Source organism: Mesoplodon mirus (genome assembly GCF_964341445.2).
Source record: "Mesoplodon mirus genome assembly, chromosome: X".
Classification (NCBI taxonomy): domain Eukaryota; kingdom Metazoa; phylum Chordata; class Mammalia; order Artiodactyla; family Ziphiidae; genus Mesoplodon; species Mesoplodon mirus.
In genome coordinates, this window is record NC_138981.1 from 119,559,200 (window position 1) to 119,579,138 (window position 19,939).

The following is a 19,939-nucleotide window of genomic DNA, read 5'->3' on the forward strand; positions in this document are numbered from 1 at the left end:
AGGTGAATTGAGGTGGGGGCAGGAATGAGAAGCTGGAACTTATGTGAGATGTTCTACAGCAATTATTCTGAACTTGAGCCAAGACCTGAGAAACTGCTCATATATCTGGGGCTATGCCAGTACTGCAATTAGACACAATGCAACAGCAGCTTTTTCTTTTAGATGAAATAGGCTTTCAAATGCACAATATTGGTTTAGTGAATGAAAAAATATGGTTTTAGCCCCTATCCCAATTCTGAAACTACAGCAATAAGGCCAATTTTGAATTAATTAATGATATTTACTTTTATGTTGCTCTGACTTTGTCTCCAAGTCTTCCTCCCTGGTAGAGAAATATGAAAGAAGAATTTCAAATGAGAATTAAAATCAACACTTTTCATAAAAATACGTGCATGTGCGTTAGAGAGACATTAATGTTCCATCATGTTTATATTAGTATTTTTAAATCACACTATACATAACAGATGATTAGTTAGACTTATCTATATGATTTCAACTTCTTACAGAGCATGATCTTGCTATGTATTCACCCATTCTCTCATTCATCAAACGTGCTGGATTGCCAAGCAAGCACGAAGCTAGATGTTAGTACCCATGATTATTTGCAGGTTTAGTGTTCATTCTGCTAACATAAGCATTTAATCAGAGGGTAGCTCACTGATTAACTGAATCAAAAAGAATTTTGGAAAAAAATCTCAATTTAAATAACAATTATAGCCTCTGACATTTATTTGGCACTTACTACATGCCAGACACTATTCTAAGCCCTACACGTGCATTTTCTTTTTTAACCCTCAAATCAACACTAAGCGATAAGTACTACTTCTATCCCCATTTTATAGGTAACTAAGCTTAATATCTTGTCCAAGAAGCAAAAGTGGTACCAAATCCATATAGTCTACTATCAGAATCCGTGTTTCTAACTACTATATAAAACGTTTCTGAAGCACATTAAAATGTTAAAAGAAAACCAAATAAAACAAAAGAAATACTTTATCAAAATTCCAAGCTTTCATCTTTCTGTTCTTCCTACGTAATCTTTCTTTTTCCTTCTGTTTAATCTTTCCATTTTGCTTACAAAGGGTGAGCTCCTGTATTATTAAGAAAGGAGTCCAGACGTTCCTCCACAGCCTAGGACATGGTCCAGTCAAAGACTAGGCCAGGGGCTTCCTTGGTGGCACAGTGGTTGGGAGTCCGCCTGCCGATGCAGGGGACGCGGGTTCGTGCCCCAGTCCAGGAAGATCCCACCTGCTGCGGAGCGGCTGGGCCCGTGAGCCATGGCCGCTGAGCCTGCGCGTCCAGAGCCTGTGCTCCGCAACAGGAGAGGCCACAACAGTGAGAGGCCCGCATACCACAAAAAAAAAAAAAAAAAAAAAGACTAGGCCGTTTAGGCTCCTAATTCTCAGGGCTGCTGGAAGGAGTAGACTTTTTGTCCTTTCTTCCTCGGTGGGAGCCATTACAAGGCCCACTCAGGGAAAGACTCTGTTGTTAAGTTCTCTAAATCTTATCCTTCACTTTCATTTACTTAAAAATATACTCTATATGGGAATATTTACCTTTACACGATATATATGTAAATAGATAAATATAAATTAGACTTAGTGGCAATTACCATATAAAATCAATTTCTCAGTAAATACTGATACCCATCACTTTAAAGAAACTTGATATATAGACATCCAAAGATACTTATAAAGGAAACTTAGGGAGCTTTACTTATTAGCTTTACTAATTAATTCTTTGCAAATACATTAAGAGATGAAAAAGGAATATATACACAACTTATGAAGAATGCATCTTTTTCTGAAAAGCAAGGTAGATGTATTCATTCTTTTAACAATATGACTATATATATATACACACATATAATTCTTAAGCACCTATACTCTCTGCTAAGCTTTGTGTCTGGTGCTGGGCATACAAACGTGAACTGCACACAGTCCCCCCTCTGACAGAGCTTACAGTCTAGCAAGAGAGACAGGAAACAGGCAATGACGCTAAAGCTGAGAAGAAATGAAGAGGGGCTAGTTATGCCATAGCATGAACACCTGACCAAACTGGGGTGCAGGGGAGGAGGAGAGGCAGGAAGGAAAAGCTTACCTGAAGGAAGAGGCCTAGAGATAGGAAATCTGATGGCGGAGTAGGAGAGAACAGTAGGTGTAAAGTCCAAAAGGCAAGACAACTAGGGGCATTTAAGAAAAGAAAGTGGGAAACAGGGAGACTGTTGTAGTTGGCAACAGATGGTTGTTAGGCTGGATTCCGGAAGTGGCAGTGAGGGCTAGCAGGGCGGATGGAAACAAGTGGGTTTTTTGGACTGATTAGAGGTCGGGAATGAGTGAGAAAGGGGAGCAGGAGAAATGGTATCAGTTTTGGGGTTCGCTGAGACTGAGCTGCCGGTAGGAAATTCAAGGAGGCAAATTGGAAACGCAGACTCTGAAGTTTAGGAGAAAGATCTAGACTAGAGCTACAGATTTGGGAGCTCGAAACACATCTTACCCCTCGCACACAATGTTCTTCCATAACTTCCCTCTGTATGAAATGTTAATTCAGCAAATAGTTACTACATCTTGCTAGGTGCCAGGCACTGTGTTAGATACAAGATTCTATTTGATGCAAATTAATGAAAATAAACAAACAAAAACACAGTTTGACTTATTTTATAAAAAAATTGATTTGACCAAATCTTTTTTTTTTTTTTTACCAAATCTTATATATTTGGCTTAGCAATTAAAAGTCTTGAAGAATTATTTGGAACTGATTGTCAGAATCCCCACTACTCACAGGCCAGTTAGGTAAAATGAACAGTGTTTGTAGCGTAAATAATGCTCTGATTTAATTTAGAAATCATGATGGATAGCAGATAAAATCATTTATCCATCCATGTCATTTATTCAGTAAGCTGCCTTCTTCCTTATAAATACATTAGGCAGTTCTAAACCGAGGCAAATTCAAGCTACTCCCAACAATTAGTTTCATTCTGGGTGACAGAGAGTCTCTACAATGAAAGCAAGCTTGATTTATTTTAACATGGCCAATTGTTTTTTTCCTGTTTTTGTCTTATGAGTGGTCATTTGATGAAAGGGAATAATCTACTTTTTATATAGTTAGTTTCCAAGGTAAGTTTAGTACTGAGAGAATAATGGATGCTTATTATGAAAAAAAGGAGAGAGTTAATCCTAGGCAGAATGCAAGAATGAATTGCTGCTGGTTTTAGATGCCAAACTGGTTTTTCACACGTACACAAACTCAGAAAATGTACTGATGAAAAGTAATAAAGATGGGTACCTTTTGAAAAAAGTTTACATGCTTGAAAGAAAGAGTATCCAACTCCCACTGCAGAAAGAAAGTGTAACGCCATTAAATAAGAATATCAGAAAGAAAAAAAATGAAACAACACAAAACAAAATGTACTTTTAGTGACTAAGGCCTTGAGTGGGTCTTGGGCAGTCTTTTCAGAGCCCTGTTCCTCAACCCGAGGCATGCCGCTTTCAGAACACCCTCAGAGGAGTTGAGCTTTTAGAAGACCATAAACCAAGAGGCCTTAGTCATGAGGGAAAGAATAGTCTAGTTTATTGAGTATTTTTTATATTCTACAATTTTTTTCCACTTTGTCTTCACAACAACACTTTGAAATCACTAAGTATTATTGTTCCTATTTTACAAACAAGGAAAGCAAGGCAAAACCAACAAAGGAGGTTAAGTGAACTGCCCAAGGTCACATAACCCATGAATGGAGCCAGAAATCTGAGTTCTGTCTTCTGCTTAGGAATATCAACCTATTCTATTTTTATTCTCATAGCTATTGGTTTTTATCCCCTATTGGTTGCTTGTTCTTTTTATTCTTTTTCCCAGTATCTTCTTAGTATAATTTATTTATGGCATTGTTCATGGTTTTACTTGTGAGTATATTTGTATATTTAATAACTATTAACTATATAACTTTTATCATCTTAGCCTAGTTATCTGCTTTCATCACCTCGTTTTAATCTGATCCATGCTGGGGCTGAGCTGGATTTTTATATTCATTATACCTGGCTCAGGCTTTCTCTGATTTTCAAAGCAGTTCCCATCATTAATGAAGTCTCTGATTCTCTCAGATCAAAGAGACCGAATTTAGTCCCATGTTCACCCACTCAACTAACTTAGGGTCCCAAAGGCCAAATTTCTTTCCCCTAAAAGGCCCCAGAGGCAGCTCAAGAAAAACCCTGGGGCAATAGACATCTTACTTCCAAAGTAGCTCAACATCACAGTGACGATAATCCTTTTTATCCCATAGAACGTAGAAAACAGAAATGGATATTACATGTTTAACACTAGTCTACAAAGATTAAAATGAGTAAATGAACTTTGTAACAGTTAATTACCAGTGAAACTACTCAATTTACCTGTGCCTATTTAGAAAAGGCAATTCATTCGATTATTTATCTATCTTATCATTCACTTACTAGAAGCTTATAAGAACCAAGTAATAGTTTATCCCAAGAAGTGGTAAATGCATGCATGTATATACCAGTTTCATATGCTTTCCTCTACCTGCTGAAGAAAAGGGTGAGTTTGATGCTAGTGTAATGTTCATATTCATTGCAAGACTGGGCAGTTCAGTCCAGATGTTCATCATCCTGTACTATACTATACTACTACTATGTTTAATTATTGTACGATAATCTCTATCACAACTCTTGCCTTGTGCAACATAATTTGTACATGACCAAGGACGCTAAAAATAAAATTTCAGTTTCTCGGGACTGAAGAATGAGTTCAGTATTTACATCAAGAGTAACAAAGTAAACAATAGCAGGGAAAGAAGAGATAGAAAAGGGGAATGTAAGATACTCTACCTTGTTTAAGTGAAAAAAATGGTTCCCTAGATCTGATCAAACCGTCAGAAGCAGGTACTACAAATGGAATTGGCCTCACATGCTTTTCAGTCAGGTTTCTGAAACCGGCTTGTTGGTTCTCAAATATACGTCGGATGTTTTCAAGCTTGAGTTGTATGGTCTGCATTTGAACCTGCAGGTTGCATAAGAATTCTATGAAATAGTTTCTGAAATGGGGGTCATTACAAATCCTATTACATTTCTCAGATTCAGACAGATAAAAAATTAATATAGAGTTTAATATATAACTAGAAGAAATTTAGGAAAGTAATGGGAAACAGATTAATGCATTATTTCACATGGTTATAAAACCAGAAGGTCTCAGCCAAAGCAACTTGAAGAAGAAATTTATCAAGCAGTCATGAAATAGGTCACTGCATAAAGTGATTTACCCTTCATTGGGTGAAAGGGGATCAAGGCCTGAAAAGAAGGCGTGTTTGGTACGAGAAAGCCACCAGGTTAAGCGTTATCATGGTAGTTTGTTATATTTTAGCCTGCAGGACATTCTATAGTTCACCATGTTGTAAAAGGTTCCTCAGAGCCACTGATGATTTGAGGCAGCTAGAGAATCACTTGGTTATCGCCACGTTTCTGATCTTCTGGAGCATTCCCCTCAGATCTGCAGCTAAGAATGGATTTAGATACTGCTCCAAACTTAAGGGTCAATGAGACATTTTAGCAGCAAATAGCATCATAAATGCTCTTATCCATAATGTGGAGACAGGGCTTCATTGCAGCTGCAACAGGGTGGTGCTGAACTAACCTATAGCTCTCTACCCTGCCAACACCAGCCTCTGCTGCTCCCCCTTCCCCAAGAAGACCCAGATCCTTCCCTCATCTCTTCATCCTCAAACTGAGTAGGAAAGCCAGATCTGTGTCCCCAGAGCATCTGCTGGTGGTCACTGCAGCACAAAGGAAAGATGTTTTGGGTAGAGTGTTCTTGATATGGGTCCAATATTCTAGGACAGTTTTGGGCCTTAGTCCAAGGATGCACAAGAAAATGTGTGTGAGAGCTCCTAGTATGTGAAAAGAGTTTAAAAATAAGGCAGTCATGGGACTTCCCTGGCGGTCCAGTGGTTAAGACTCTGCGCTTGCACTGCAGGGGGCACGGGTTTGATCCCTGGTCCGGGAACTGAGATCCTGTGTGCCGTGCAGTGTGGCCAAAAAAATAAAAATAAAAATAAACAATAAATTTAAAAATTAAAAATACTGCAGTCAGAGCTCAGAAAGGAAATTACTCTTCATTATAAGGCAAACATAAGCCTTTGGATTCTTTGACGCCTAACAGTGGCTCTGATACAACCCCTAATCCTTAAGAGAACTGTGTAACTGAAATGTGATATAAAGTTACCTGTGAAGCAGTAAAACTCTTAACAACACTAATGCAATTATAGTTTTTTAAAGTTTGTTTACTTGCCCCCAAAAGCCTCTTACCTTGAGTTCAGGGGATAAAATCACATCAAATTCATACTGCAGGGCTTCAGGATCATAATTTATAAAGGGTAGAGCCATTTCAAGAAAATTGTCGATGTCTTGGAGGGCTTTCTGAGCATCTTTTTTAGACTGAAACTTACTTATTTCTTGATTAGCCAGAAGGCACTCTCCTTCATCACAGCACTGGCGAGCCTGGTGAGCAAATCACACACATGCACAAACCATGAATGAATAAAGAAGAAATATGTTTGTCCCTTAGGAGAGTGTTTATCAGCTCTGGCTTCTGTGAATCAGAGTTGTTTTCAGAGCTGTTAAAAAAAAAAGATATCCGGTTTCTACCCCCAGAAATTCTGATTCAGTAGCTCTGGGCTGTAAGCCAGGCATTTATATTTTTACAGCATTCCACAGGTACTTCTTGTTTTTTAATTAATTTATTTATTTGTTTATTTTTGGCTTATTCGTTTATTTGTGTTGTCTTTGTTGCTGTGCGTGGGCTTTCTGTGGTTGCAGCGAGTGGGGGCTGCTCTTTTTCGTTACGGTGCGTGGGCTTCTCATTGCAGTGGCTTCTATTGTTGCACAGCACGGCCTCTAGGCACATGGGCTTCAGTAGTTGTGGCACGCGGGCTCAGAAGTTGTGGTGCACAGGCTTAGTTGCTCCGCGGCATGTGGGATCTTCCCGGACCAGGGCTCGAACCCGTATCCCCTGTGGGCTCGAACCCGTGTCCCCTGCATTGGCAGGTGGATTCTTAACCACTGCACCACCAGGGAAGTCCCTTCTTTTTTTTTTTTTTTTTTTTTTTTTTTTTGCGGTTCGCGGGCCTCTCACTGTTGTGGCCTCTCCCGTTGCGGAGCACAGGCTCTGGACGCGCAGGGTCAGTGGCCATGGCTCACGGGCCCAGTCGCTCCACGGCATGTGGGATCTTCCTGGACCGGGGCATAAACCCGTGTCCCCTGCATCGGCAGGCGGACTCTCAACCACTGCGCCACCAGGGAAGCCCCCCTTCTTTTTTTTTTAATTGAAGTATAGTTGATTTACAATGTTGTGTTAATTTCTGCTGTACAGCAAAGTGATCCAGTTATACGTATACATACATTCTTTTTCACATTCTTTTCCATTATGGTTTATTACAGGATATTGAATATAGTTCCCTGTGCTATACAGTAGGGTCTTTTTGTTTATCTATCCTATATGTAATAGTTTGCATCTGCTAATCTGAAACTTCCACTCCATCCCTCCCTCACCCCCTTCCGCCTTGGCAACCACAAGTCTCTATGTCTCCACAGGTATTTCTGACACACAGCCAAGTTTGGGAAGTGCTGCACTCATTTCATAATGAATTCATTCTGCAGCAGGTGTCTGACCATTCTCTCAACACCAGCACTTCAGCTGCACGCTATTTTCCCAAAATCAATAATTGAAATATGAAACTCCTAGCAAAATATCAAGTGTAATATAAATGCATAGTGATTGCCAAGGACAAGGATAAAAGTTTCCTTGCCAGAGAAGGAGATGTACAGATTAGAATGCTCACATTCAGACCCGACGCCTATAAGTGATACCCCTATTTTACATTCCACTGCCACGATCACAACTTCTCTTCACTGCCTAATCATCAAAGGGGTCAGACCCACAAGCCATGGAGGAATAGTTTCCAATCACTGTTTAATTTGTTATTGCTGTAACTATGAAATGTGGAATGAGTGTCAGGCTTTAGCAAAATGCCCCCAGGGCTTTTTTAAGTGTTCTGATTGCAAACTATCGCCAGGGCAGAGGCTACAGAGATGGACCCAAAATAGAGAGGAAGCCACTGCCACCACCATGTCAATATTCAGAACAGAAGCCAAAATTCGTACAATACTGGACCTGCTCTGAATACTGCAAAGTAGACGGAGTAAACAAGCATAATCAAACTCAGTCCTTCAGACTTCTTACAAATTTAATTCCAAAGTTATACCAGACCTTAGCCCCATAGCCTCTGAGAAGGACCCAGGAAAAAAAAAAGTATCTTCTCTTTCAGAAATGCACCATGTCCCATGACACTACCTGCTGTAGTATTTTATGCATTTTAAAGGTCCTGCTGAGCTGTATCCGTTTGGTTTTGATCTCATTCACCAAAATATCAGAAAGGTAACGTAGCTCATTGCACCTCTGGCAGATCAAATCCAGGGCATAATGGTGACTTGCTGCAAGCCTGTGTCCATGTAATATCACGAACTGGGCCTTTGCTAACAGGTCCTGATTTTAAGAAAGAAGGGAAACAAAAACTGCATGATCTCTTTCTGAATAGAGGGGGAGAAAAGAACGTAATTAAACAAGCATAAATGGTTGAACCAGAGACAGATATTGCCAAATATACAGTTTGTTGTCATACTTCTGCTGGCTGCAAAAAAAAGCCTCCAGTTACAGTCACTAGCTATGGCAGTGATGTCATCAGAAGCTCATGCACTTCTGGTCACAGAAACAGAAAATTAACCAGCCTGCCCAGAATGTGGATTAGATTTGTTCCTCTTGGTATGTACAGATTTAGAACAGAACCACGCATATCAAATGAGGTACACAAAAGCCAAGTGAAAGCTAAGGGATTTCATATCACTTCAGTCTTGGAAATCCCATTGGGTCTAGTTGGCATCTACCTGAGTACTTTACACACATGAAGTGACCGTCACAGAGTTTCCCTGTCAAAAGGGAAGTCAGCAGCCTAGTCTCTACTCTGTCAACTACTGACTGTCCCCCAACCCCACGCAGTATAGTGCAAGATGAAAAAGTTCTGGAGATCTGTTATACAACAACGTGAATACACTCAATGAACTGTACACTTCAAAATGGTAAAGATGGTAAATTTTATGTTGTGTGTCTTTTACCACAATTAAAACTAAAAATTATTCAAAACAAAACAAAACCAGATGAAAACAAACAAACAAAAAAACCAAACAAAAAATTCAAAGCTCCCTAGTTTGCAAGCCAGTTTGCCTTCTCTTTCTCCTATACCATAAAGATTTGTAAGTTGCCCCATGATCACAAAGATCTACAAGCACAATTTCAGAACTAGGCACCACAACTGCTGCCTCTCAATTTTGGTTTTTAGATGCTTGTGGTACACCCATAAATCTATTTGTTTGCTGAGAACACACCTTAAAAACAATGGCCTTACTCTCACATACGAGACAGGAGAGCAAAGCTAGAATGTGCTGAGTATTAAAGCCATGAGTCCAAGCTTTAAGACCAGCAGAACAATGACAGCTGGCTCTTGTGGGTACTTACTATATATCCATATATCCCAGGTACTGTGCTAAGTGTTTTATCTACAGCATCTAGATAAATCCTCACAATCACTCTGAAAAGTAGGTCATTACATCCCCAGTGTATAGATGAGGACACTGAGGCTTATGAAACTTAAATCGATTTACCCAAGGTCACACAACTGGTAAGGCTAAGCAGATCTATCTGTATGAATCTATGTTTGGTTCAATTGCATATATCAAATGATGGTTATTTAAGGAATTATGTTATTATGTTTCCATCATTTTCAAATGCCAAATAGCATTCTTGATAGACATTTTTCTAGCTTCTTCAAAATGATTTATGCTCTTGTTCCTATTGGTGGGCCTGAAACAGTTACAACTACATAACATAACTGCAGAGTCAACTCAGGCCCACATTGAACAAAACAGAATATAGACCAATATTACTGAACCAATTATACAGATTGTTGCTATGAGAGATTAATCATAATAAGGGTTTATATTACTAAAAAACATCAAAATGTGACTATTATACCCCATAAATATAGAGAACATCTAAAATGTAATCTTACCTGAGAATTTTCTTCTAAGTTTTCCAACTTTTTAATTTTTTGTTTTACTTGAGCTATATTCCCTGTTACATCTGCCAACTCTGCTTGTTGGTTTAAAAAAAGTTCAGCTTCACTCACGAGCTAAAAATAAGGGGGAGAAAAAGTCTTAAAAGCATATAAATTATTAAGCATTTTCCCTTAATTATCAAGTTTTGTAGTAAATGCTAGCAATTAAGAATATCAATATGGAAAAATCACACATATGGAAAATGTCTTCAGTTATTTTATTCACAGAAATCAATTTAATCTGTTAAAATTTAACCTGCTAGACATCAGTGTGTACTGATGATTTATAAAAGATCACTATGTACATGTAAGGGCATGTGTATATGGACAGGTATGGAAGTATATAGACGTGTATATACATGCATATATATTCCCTAGCTCTATGGTGAATGGTTCTAGAAACAAAGACCCTTCAGTAGCAATGAGCACACCTAGCACCCAGATCTTGGTCTTTAATATCATTTCCCAGAAAAAGAAAGCGGGGCTTTGCAGGAAATTGGCTGGTTCCAGGGCTGAAGCAGAGTAGGAATAAGATGAGTTTGGAACATCTCTTTATGCAAGGAAGTAAAGAAGTGATCAAAATGTTTGGACATGTCACAAGGACACAGCAGCCAGGTGGAAACACCAAAGCAGTTAAGAACAGTAATGAATTAAAAACTAGGAAGCCATGAGCCAAATAAATAGATAAACACCAAACAGCATTCTTTTTTTTTTTTGAAAACCCCCCTTTATTTATTTGGCCACACTGCACAGCTTGTGGGACCTTTGTTCCCCAACCAGGAATTGAACCCGGGCCCTCAGCTGTGAGAGCACAGAGTCCTAACCACTGGACCGCCAGGGAACTCCCCCAAACAGCATTCTTGATACACATTTTCCTAGCTTCTTCAAAATGATTTATACTCTTGTTCCTATTGGTGGGCCTGAAACAGTTACAACTCCATGACATATCTACAGTGAGATATGAAAATCAGCATTTCACAACCATCATACTTTGAAGCAAGAATCATCAATTGATGCTAAACTGGATGGGGAATTTTTGATGAGGAACAAGATATTTGCATGGCTTTAAATGTTCTCCCCACATATTGTCTACTAGTTGCAAGAGGGAAAAAAGTAACTATACTCTGGAGAAATTCCACAACACTCTGACAGGGTGATCAAAACCCCTACCAACAATGAGGGGCAGATGGACCTCATCTACCTGCAGATGTGATACCCTCCAAAGGAAACATCACTTATGCAGTATTCTTGCTGGTCATGCGGAGATTAATCTAATCATGAGACAATGTCAGACAAACTCAAAATGGTGAATATTTTATTTAAAAAATGACTGTATTTTTCCAAAATGTCAGTGTCATAAAAGACAAAGAAAGGCTATGGAAATGTTATAGATTAAAGGAGACTAAAGACACATGACAACTTAATGCAATACCTGACTCTCTAGACTGGATCCTGTGCTGAGGGGGGAAAATGATATAAATGGCATGGTTGAGTCAATTGACAAAATTGGAATACTGATGGCAGATAATTAGAAAACTATTGCATTATTCGTAAATGTATAAAATTTGATCGCTGTACTGTGATTATGCAAGAAAATATTCCTATTCTGTATGTTCAAGAGTATCTCAAGTTTGAGAATATTCAATTTTTTCCTGTAAGTTTGAATTGCCAAATAAGCCTTTATTTAGTTAATTCCTAAATATCCAGAACCCATCTGCATGGATGTGTCAGTGAGATTACAATCCAAGACAAACAACAGCAATACTGATCGGAGGCAACAATGACTTCATGAAACAGACTATAACCACAGGACAAGAATTTAACCTGGAGGCAAATTAACATACAAGTAGAGGCGCAATGGGTCTGTTCAGGAAAAGTGTTGTTTTTGCATGTGTTTGGTTGGGGAGGAGGGACCGACACAAATAATCTGGAAGGCCCAAGAGCAATTTGACCTATTCTCTCTTTAAGAAAGGTTTCATGGAGAGCACAGCACTTCAAAATCTGAATCACTGGAGGGAAAAGGCTGGTAGTAACTGAGCCCTGGGTCCAGAACGCAGTGCCTCTCCCCCAACTGATTCTGCCAGACGAGTCAGCCACTCATGGGTAGAAACAAGCTGACCACGTGCAAGAGAGAGAAGTGAGTTTTCCTTGGATCCCTGGGAAAATACTATGACAGAGACTGGGAGAAGCTTGGATGCTGACCATTAAAGAAAAGAAGAAAATAAATCCATATGGGATGGATTTTTCAGAAGGATGGAACTAGAATATACTTATATACATATATATTTAATATATCCATTTAAATAATGTATAATTAAACATGATTTAATTTCATCCATCAGGCTTTTCATAGAAAATAAATTGCTGGATCAGAAAAAAATGTTTTGTTAGATTATATTAAATATGGTCAGCATAGATATATGGTATTTAAAAAATCATGAAGGAAGTAGGTATTATTTCCTTGGAAAGTTATCCCATAGTCTGAAAGCATTTTGTATCTAAAATAAATTTGAATATCAAACATCAGTGTAGATAGCAATTTTATCCCTGTCATCTATGTTAGGACTTAAGTGCTTTCTCATAAGAAATGAGTTTAAGCCAGAGAAGTAGAAGTCTTGGCATTTTCGAAGCTGTTTTCTTCATTCTAAGTCAAGGTTCACTCACACTTGCCTCTTTTCACTTCTCTGGGGGGATAAATGGGCACCTTGTGAGGCTGTTTCTGATGATCAAGGAGTAAGAACCTCCAGCATAATGAAAAACACTGTATCAAGGAAAGTTTTAACTGACCTCTTGAAAATCCTGCTCAAACTTCCAGAGTTGCAGATATTGCTCCATTTTTAGCTGGTGTTTTTCCCAAAATCCATCAAAAGCTGTTTCCATATCATGTACTTGAGTCAGCAATCTTAACAAAGCAAAGTCATAATTAAAACAATGATTTGTGTTGTAGGTATGCAGATAAACCTGGTCTGGATGTTAAGAATTATAGGCAAAGTCACAGCCCATGACATTTGGTCCAGGTAGAGACTATCAGTGTCCACAGAACCTCCTCTCTGAGCAAACTAATCTCTGTGAGACAACTCAGGAAGGAGTTCTCAGATTCCCAGAGGTCCAGGAATAATATCACACTTAACAGGTAGCAGCAAAAATGTATAATTCCCTTTCAAAGGTATAAAATAAGTAACTCTAAACCCAAAAGAGTACTACTCACTTATTAATAGTTTGCCAGTCACCACAAATCTGCTGATGATTTTCAAGTCTTGAACTCACAGCATCCTCGGCATCAGGCACTTCCAGATTTGTTAGCAGGATTTTCCCTTCTTTGGTGACAGCTGTAATATCCTTCTGTACAAAGGCAAAATAGGATGAATCAGCCTGCTGAGAACCTATTCTGAATGACCTGGGGAAAAGGAAGCATACTGCAACAGCATGCAGAATAGAAACAGCAGTTCTAGAAAGGTCTTTGCTTTCATAAGTGAAAAATCAAGGAATACCTCATTACCACAGAATCCAAAAGCTGTGAGGATCTCCAAGAAGCCCTGCTTATTGAGATGGATTTGCAATCACTAATTTTATAAGATCTTTACAGACAGAAGTACCCCATGCTCGGTTTGTAGCCTCCTTCTGTCACAGGTAGAAAGTTCTAATTTAGGGACTTCCCTGGTGGCACAGTGGTTAAGAATCTGCCTGCCAATGCAGGGCACATGGGTTCAAGCCCTGGTCCCAGAAGATCCCACATGCCGCAGAGCAACTAAGCCCGTGTGCCACAATTACTGAACCTGCACTCTCAAGCCACAACTCCTGAACCCGTGTGCCACAACTACTGAAGCCTGAATGCCTAGAGCCCATGCACTACAACAAAGACAAGCCACTGCAATGAGAAGCCCGTGCACCAAAACGAGGAGTAGCCCCCGCTCCCTGCAGCTAGAGAAAGCCCACGTGCAGCAACAAAGACCCAACACAGCCATAAATAAATTAATTAATTAATAAAAAAAGAAAGTTCTAATTTAATGTGGAAACAACCTAAGTGTCCATCAACAGGTGAATGGATAAAGAAGATGTGGTATATATATACAATGGAATATTACTCAGCCATTAAAAAGAATGAAATTTGCCATTTGCAACAACATGGATGGACTTGGAGGGTATTATGCTAAGTGAGGTAAGTCTGACAAAGAAAGACAAATACTGTATGATATCACTTATATGTGGAATCTAAAAAATACAACAAACTAGTGAATATAGCAAAAAAGAAACAGCCTCACAGATATAGACAACAAACTAGTGGTTACCAGTGGGGAGAGGGAAGGGGGAGGGGCAAAATAGGGGTAGGGAATTAAGAGGTACAAACTACTATGAACAAAATGAGCTACAAGGATACAGCACGGGGAATATAGACAATATTTTATAATAACTATAAATGGAGCATAACCTTTAAGAATTGTGAATCACTATGCTGTACACCTGAAACGAATACAGTATTGTAAATCAACTATACCTCAATAAAAAAAGAAAGTTCTAATTTGTTCTATTCTATTTTGCTAATATTTTTAATGTGTTCCAATAAAGCAGTAGTAGTGTAATAAAGACTACCACACTAGAAAGCATACAGTTACAAATAATATTTAATGTATATTCAGATATAGTTACATATCTTTCCTTAATTGTTACCAATCACTGCCGGCCATGAGTACTCTGTTACTTCACGTTTGGATTAATGAATTCACCATGAAGCATGTACTTCTATTCAGAAGGTCTTAACCTTAGAAAGATCTTGATCCTTTAGGGATCTAAGAGTGATCTATCACTCCCTTCAGGAGATGCAAAGGCCCTCTGAAACTTAAAGGAAAAATTTGGGTGCCCATGTATTTTCTGGGAACAGGTTCCAAGATACAACCACCAACACGAAATAAGAACATAAACATTAAGAGCTACTGTTTATGAAGTGCCAACTATGTGTCAAACACTGTTTGACATACATCAGATACTTACTCCATTTCATTCTCACGACAGCCCTACAAGGTATGCATGTATCATCATCATCATCATCAACCCCATCGTACATATAAGGAAACTGAGGTTCAGAGAGGGTAAGCAAATGACCAAGTCACTCAACTTGTGAGGGACAGAGCTTTTTTTCCTTGAATAGAGTTTTGCTTTTAGATTATGATTCAAAATTTCCATTTCTCTCCTCTTCTTAACATAAAAATGTCACCTCCACATAGAGCTTGTATCTGTCAGTGCCCCCAGCATGCCTGTTATCATACAAAGGATGTGAGTTTTACAGGGATGCCTGGTGCTTGTTCAGATCATGCTCAAACTTTTGGGGGAAAGTGAATCTAAAAGTATTTGGTGATTGTCTGAAACGTGACTCGGAATCCTTCACAACACAACACTCCAGACAACTGGGGAGGAGAGTAAGATCAACTTGCTAGCTATGGTCTATTGTAGAAGACATCAAGAACTAGTACTCTGTGGAAAAGAAAGCTTGTAATCAATTTAGCAATGTTTGGCTTGGTCACAAGGCTAGTATATGGCAGAGTTGGGACAAGAAACCAGGCCTCCTGACTCCTCATCAAGTTCTCCTTCTCCATTTCACAGTGTACCTCTGCTGGATGTTGAAACAGAACACCTGTCTGCCTCTTGATCCTCACTCTAGCTTTCCAAATGAGAGGGCCTTTCTATAAGATACAGAATGCATGACAACAAAAAGAACTGTGGATCTCTTATTCTGGATCATTGATAAACTATTCTATTTACAAATAAACAGCTGCTCAAGAGAATGCACCATTTAAACAAGGGACACTTTCGATTCAACATATCCAGGACATCTTCCTCTTGTAAAGTATTCTTTTTTTTTTAATAGTATGCTTTATAATATATAAATATCTCCTTTGTCTCCCTACCCAGCAATCTGTGTGAAATGGACACTGAACATGTCTCTATCAAAAGAAAGACCATGGGAAATTTTGGTTTGTCCCCTCTATCAGACATACCTTTAACAGGTGGTACCTTTCAGCATGAATTGCAAGGATTTCTTCTATTGCGGGAATATCATCTGGTAGTTCTGTCTCAGCCAGTTCAGTTCCAAAGGACTGTAACATCTGAGCCATGTCTTTCACTGTGAGGGCAAAATTTTCTATAGCCTGCAAAGAGCCCAAGATTCTTTTAATTGTATGGAAGTTCTGCCAGCACATCAAAACCTAGACCAGCAATCGTATTAACTTTCATTTAGGTATGACAGCAAACACATATACTATGAACTCTGCTGAGGAAAGCTGGCAGTGCCCTTGACAATCAACTCTAACTTTGCATCTTAAGCTCCTAAGAAACTGAAGTGAGGTAGAAAGTCTTCTCAAATGTCTTTTACCTAAACTTCTGTACTTATTTCTCGAACACCAATGAAAACTCTTTCTTAAAGATGCCATGTAAAGAGTAATTTGTTTTATTCTCTTGCAAAGCACAGTGGTTCCTTATTCTATTAAATTCTGAAACTGCAAAATTATTTTATAATAACTTTACTTCTGAAGAGAAATGAGAACATCAAAGCCACTTTATATTTATTATCATTTATGAGAAAGTATTAGCATTTCAAACAAGGCAATGGACTAAAGTGACAGAGGAATATTAGTCACAACAGTTCATTTCAGGTACTGGGGAAGATTTGAAATTGTGACCCCCAAAGGCTCTGCTGCCCTAAAATGTCAAGTAAGGTTGGGTTGTTTATTTTGTTTCCAAAATCAATGACTCAGAGAAAGAAGGACAACATGTAGAGACCATATAAACCCTTTGTTTACCATGCAACTCAATGTGTCTGCTCTTTTATTTATAGCTTTATAGGTTATTAAAGGCAAGACACTGCTTATTTTGACAATACACTTTCATACGAGTGAACAGGACTGCTGAATGAAAATAAGGATGAGGAAAACAGAATCCTGATTGAATTAAATATCATTATTTCCTTCAGAAGGGTTCCCATATCTCTGGGATTTGGAGTAAAGATTTTTATAGGACAGATTCACACCTGTGAGGCACCGGGCCCTTGCCTATTCGTACATTTCTAGAACAGAAGGCATCTTTGCTACAAATCTAACTGCCCCAGGAGAATCACTAAGCTGATGAGATTAATAAGATTACTTGCATTTTTTGAGGGCGGACCATAGGCCAGGCACAATGTCAAACATTTTACATCTGTAATCTCATTTAATCTTCCTGATATTCCTATTAGGTAAAGTCTTATTCTTCCCATTTTATACTTGGAAAAACTGAGGCTGAGAGAGCTTTTACAACTTGCACAAAGTTATATCCCTAAAAATCAGCAGTGCTAGGATTTGAACCCAAACCCTTGGTTTCTTCAAGTTACTACACGGCCAGAGGAGGGGGTGGGTACAATAGGATCTCCTTACTCCCTATAGGCCTCTCATTCAAATGGCATCCTCAGTGACTCTGCATCATTTCTAGATATTTCCTAGGGAAGAAAATCAAGATGTTGAATTATACATGTTTTTGGAAAATAGGAGGCCCAGAACCCTGTTTTTCCCAAGGAGGAAAAAAAACAACTCTAGAACTAGATTTCAAAGCTAACACAAACTATAGGCTCTATGGTAAGGGCAAAAGAAACATACATTTCTGAAGATGATCCATTCACTGTGGCAGTACTGCAAGGTGCCGCCTAACTCAGGGGTTAACTGCCCGTCATCAATGTATGTCAGCAAATCACTAACTGAGCTCAGCATAACAACCTACATAAATAAGCAAGAAAGATACCGTTAACTGCCCTCCGCACAGCCGTACAATGAACTTTAGCATTCATTTAGCAGAATGTTATCTTTTATAAATGGTTCTAACAATTCTCTCCTGTACATCCCCTCCCACCTGGATACACTACCTTCCCTCAGGGAATAACAGCTGTCATTTACAAAACATTTCTCTGTAAAGCGAAAGTAATCACAGAAACCCAAACACCTGATTCTCCCTGATCTAAAATTTTTCACTGTCAATGGTCAACCTTCTGAAAGAAAGTTAAGCCCATAACAAAGTAAAAGGGCTTTCTGCAGTAAATTATAATTTATCAGGAGAGACTGATCTTTGCAAAAGTACCAAAATTTATGAGCACTCTATTCCTAACTCTAAAAACGTATAAAAATATCTTTTGAAAAAAAAAATGTTACTCTGAACTAGCTCAGGATGTAAGTTCATGGGAGTTCAAATACATAAAACACACACTCATTTTTTTTCTCTAAAAATAAAATGTCCTGATTTTATACACATGCACACATACATATATACACATATACAACATATGTGACAATCATCTTTTTCAAAAGGAACTGCTTTGTTACAAGTTGATTAATCTTTTCCTCTATTTTAACAGTAGGAGCAGAAGACTTTTAGACATTTTGATTTTACAGTTTTGGAAGATAAATTCTATTTTTTCTTTTACATGCTCTGTGACCACATGTAAAACATAAATAGCATGGTGCAAAGTCTTCATGAGAAAGGGACAAAACATTTAAATACTCTTACTGGTAATTTGAGTAGGAAATCTTCTTGACTAAATCGAAATCCAATGTCTGTGAAAGTTCGTTGGAGAAAACTGGTAGGACGAAGGACCAAAACCAAGTGCAAGTTCCCAGGGAAGGAAACCTATAGAAAGACCACAGGAAAGCAAGAAAAAATTGTCAAAACATGCATTCAAGTGAGCACATGGCAGAAAATATATAGTTAAAGAAAACAAATTCTAAAGTCATAAAAGCCACTAAAAGGATAAAACTTTAAAAAATGGATATTGATAAAATCTAAAAACACAAAAATAGAAATAAAACTAATGTAAGGTCATCAGGTCAGATCCTTGCAGTTCTCGTGGCCTGGAATTTTCTCACACTAAAGTCAATCCCAAGTTATGAAAAATTATACTCTTAAACTTCATTTTAAACTTAGTTGTTTGTACTCAAATTGCATTTAATCCCTGTAAAACAGAATTAGGAGGCAGGTTTCTAGGATAACCCTAAATGCCAAAGGGAGCTGAAATACTGAATACCTGCAGTAAACAATGGAAGAAAACTATTTTATGGACTCATATTTTTATTTCAGTCAAGCAACATTCACAGAATATCTTCTATGTGCCTACTCCATGTATTTAAGTAAATGATTATCAGGCACTGTTAACACTTGGTGTACACAAATTAATAAAATATAGTTCCTACCCAGCTTGCAAGAAAATGACAGTCTAACAGTAGAGTCCATTAGTATCATTTACTCTATAGGACGATAAGTTGATAAATGAAACAAGGGAATTAGAATAATATACAACAGGAAGTGGTAGCACAGAGCATCCTAGACCTAGGAATGTCAAAAAGGTCTCCCATAGGGTCCACCTGCCGGTGCAGGGGACACGGGTTCGTGCCCCAGTCCAGGAGGATCCCACATGCCGTGGAGCGGCTGGGCCCGTGAGCCATGGCCGCTGGGCCTGCATGTCCAGAGCCTGTGCTCTGCAGCGGGAGAGGCCACAGTGGTGAGAGGCCCGCATACCGCAAAAAAAAAAAAAAAAAAAAAAAAAAAAAAGGTCTCCCATAAAGAGGAATAAATTGGATTAGAATGTTGTTCTGGTGCACCAATGTTTCCCAGCTTCTTAGAATACTGGCACATAGTAGGTGGTCAAGAAATAATCATTAAATGAAAGAATGCAAAAGACAAGGAGGGCACTATACAGAATTTGCAAGGAGTGGAATAGTATAGCCTGATAGAAATGATAAAACACCACATATCAAA

At 38.5% G+C, this 19,939-nt stretch overlaps 1 protein-coding gene across 2 annotated transcripts in view; it reads right to left on the reverse strand.

Annotated features, from left to right (window-relative positions):
• The window catches only part of MCF2 (MCF.2 cell line derived transforming sequence), a gene marked incomplete at both ends in the record, with an annotated part of 72,199 nt that overhangs the window by 34,398 nt on the left and 17,862 nt on the right, over positions 1-19,939 (reverse strand). Inside the window, 11 exons of one of the 2 annotated variants that reach the window (XM_082609962.1) lie at positions 285-322; positions 3,286-3,333; positions 4,839-5,010; positions 6,312-6,503; positions 8,356-8,547; positions 10,127-10,246; positions 12,959-13,073; positions 13,380-13,513; positions 16,165-16,314; positions 17,794-17,910; positions 18,695-18,814. In XM_082609962.1, the coding sequence (XP_082466088.1) occupies positions 285-322; positions 3,286-3,333; positions 4,839-5,010; positions 6,312-6,503; positions 8,356-8,547; positions 10,127-10,246; positions 12,959-13,073; positions 13,380-13,513; positions 16,165-16,314; positions 17,794-17,910; positions 18,695-18,814 (1,398 nt within the window). The remainder of the gene's footprint in view (positions 1-284; positions 323-3,285; positions 3,334-4,838; positions 5,011-6,311; positions 6,504-8,355; positions 8,548-10,126; positions 10,247-12,958; positions 13,074-13,379; positions 13,514-16,164; positions 16,315-17,793; positions 17,911-18,694; positions 18,815-19,939) is intronic. The other variant, XM_082609963.1, reaches the window with a different exon arrangement.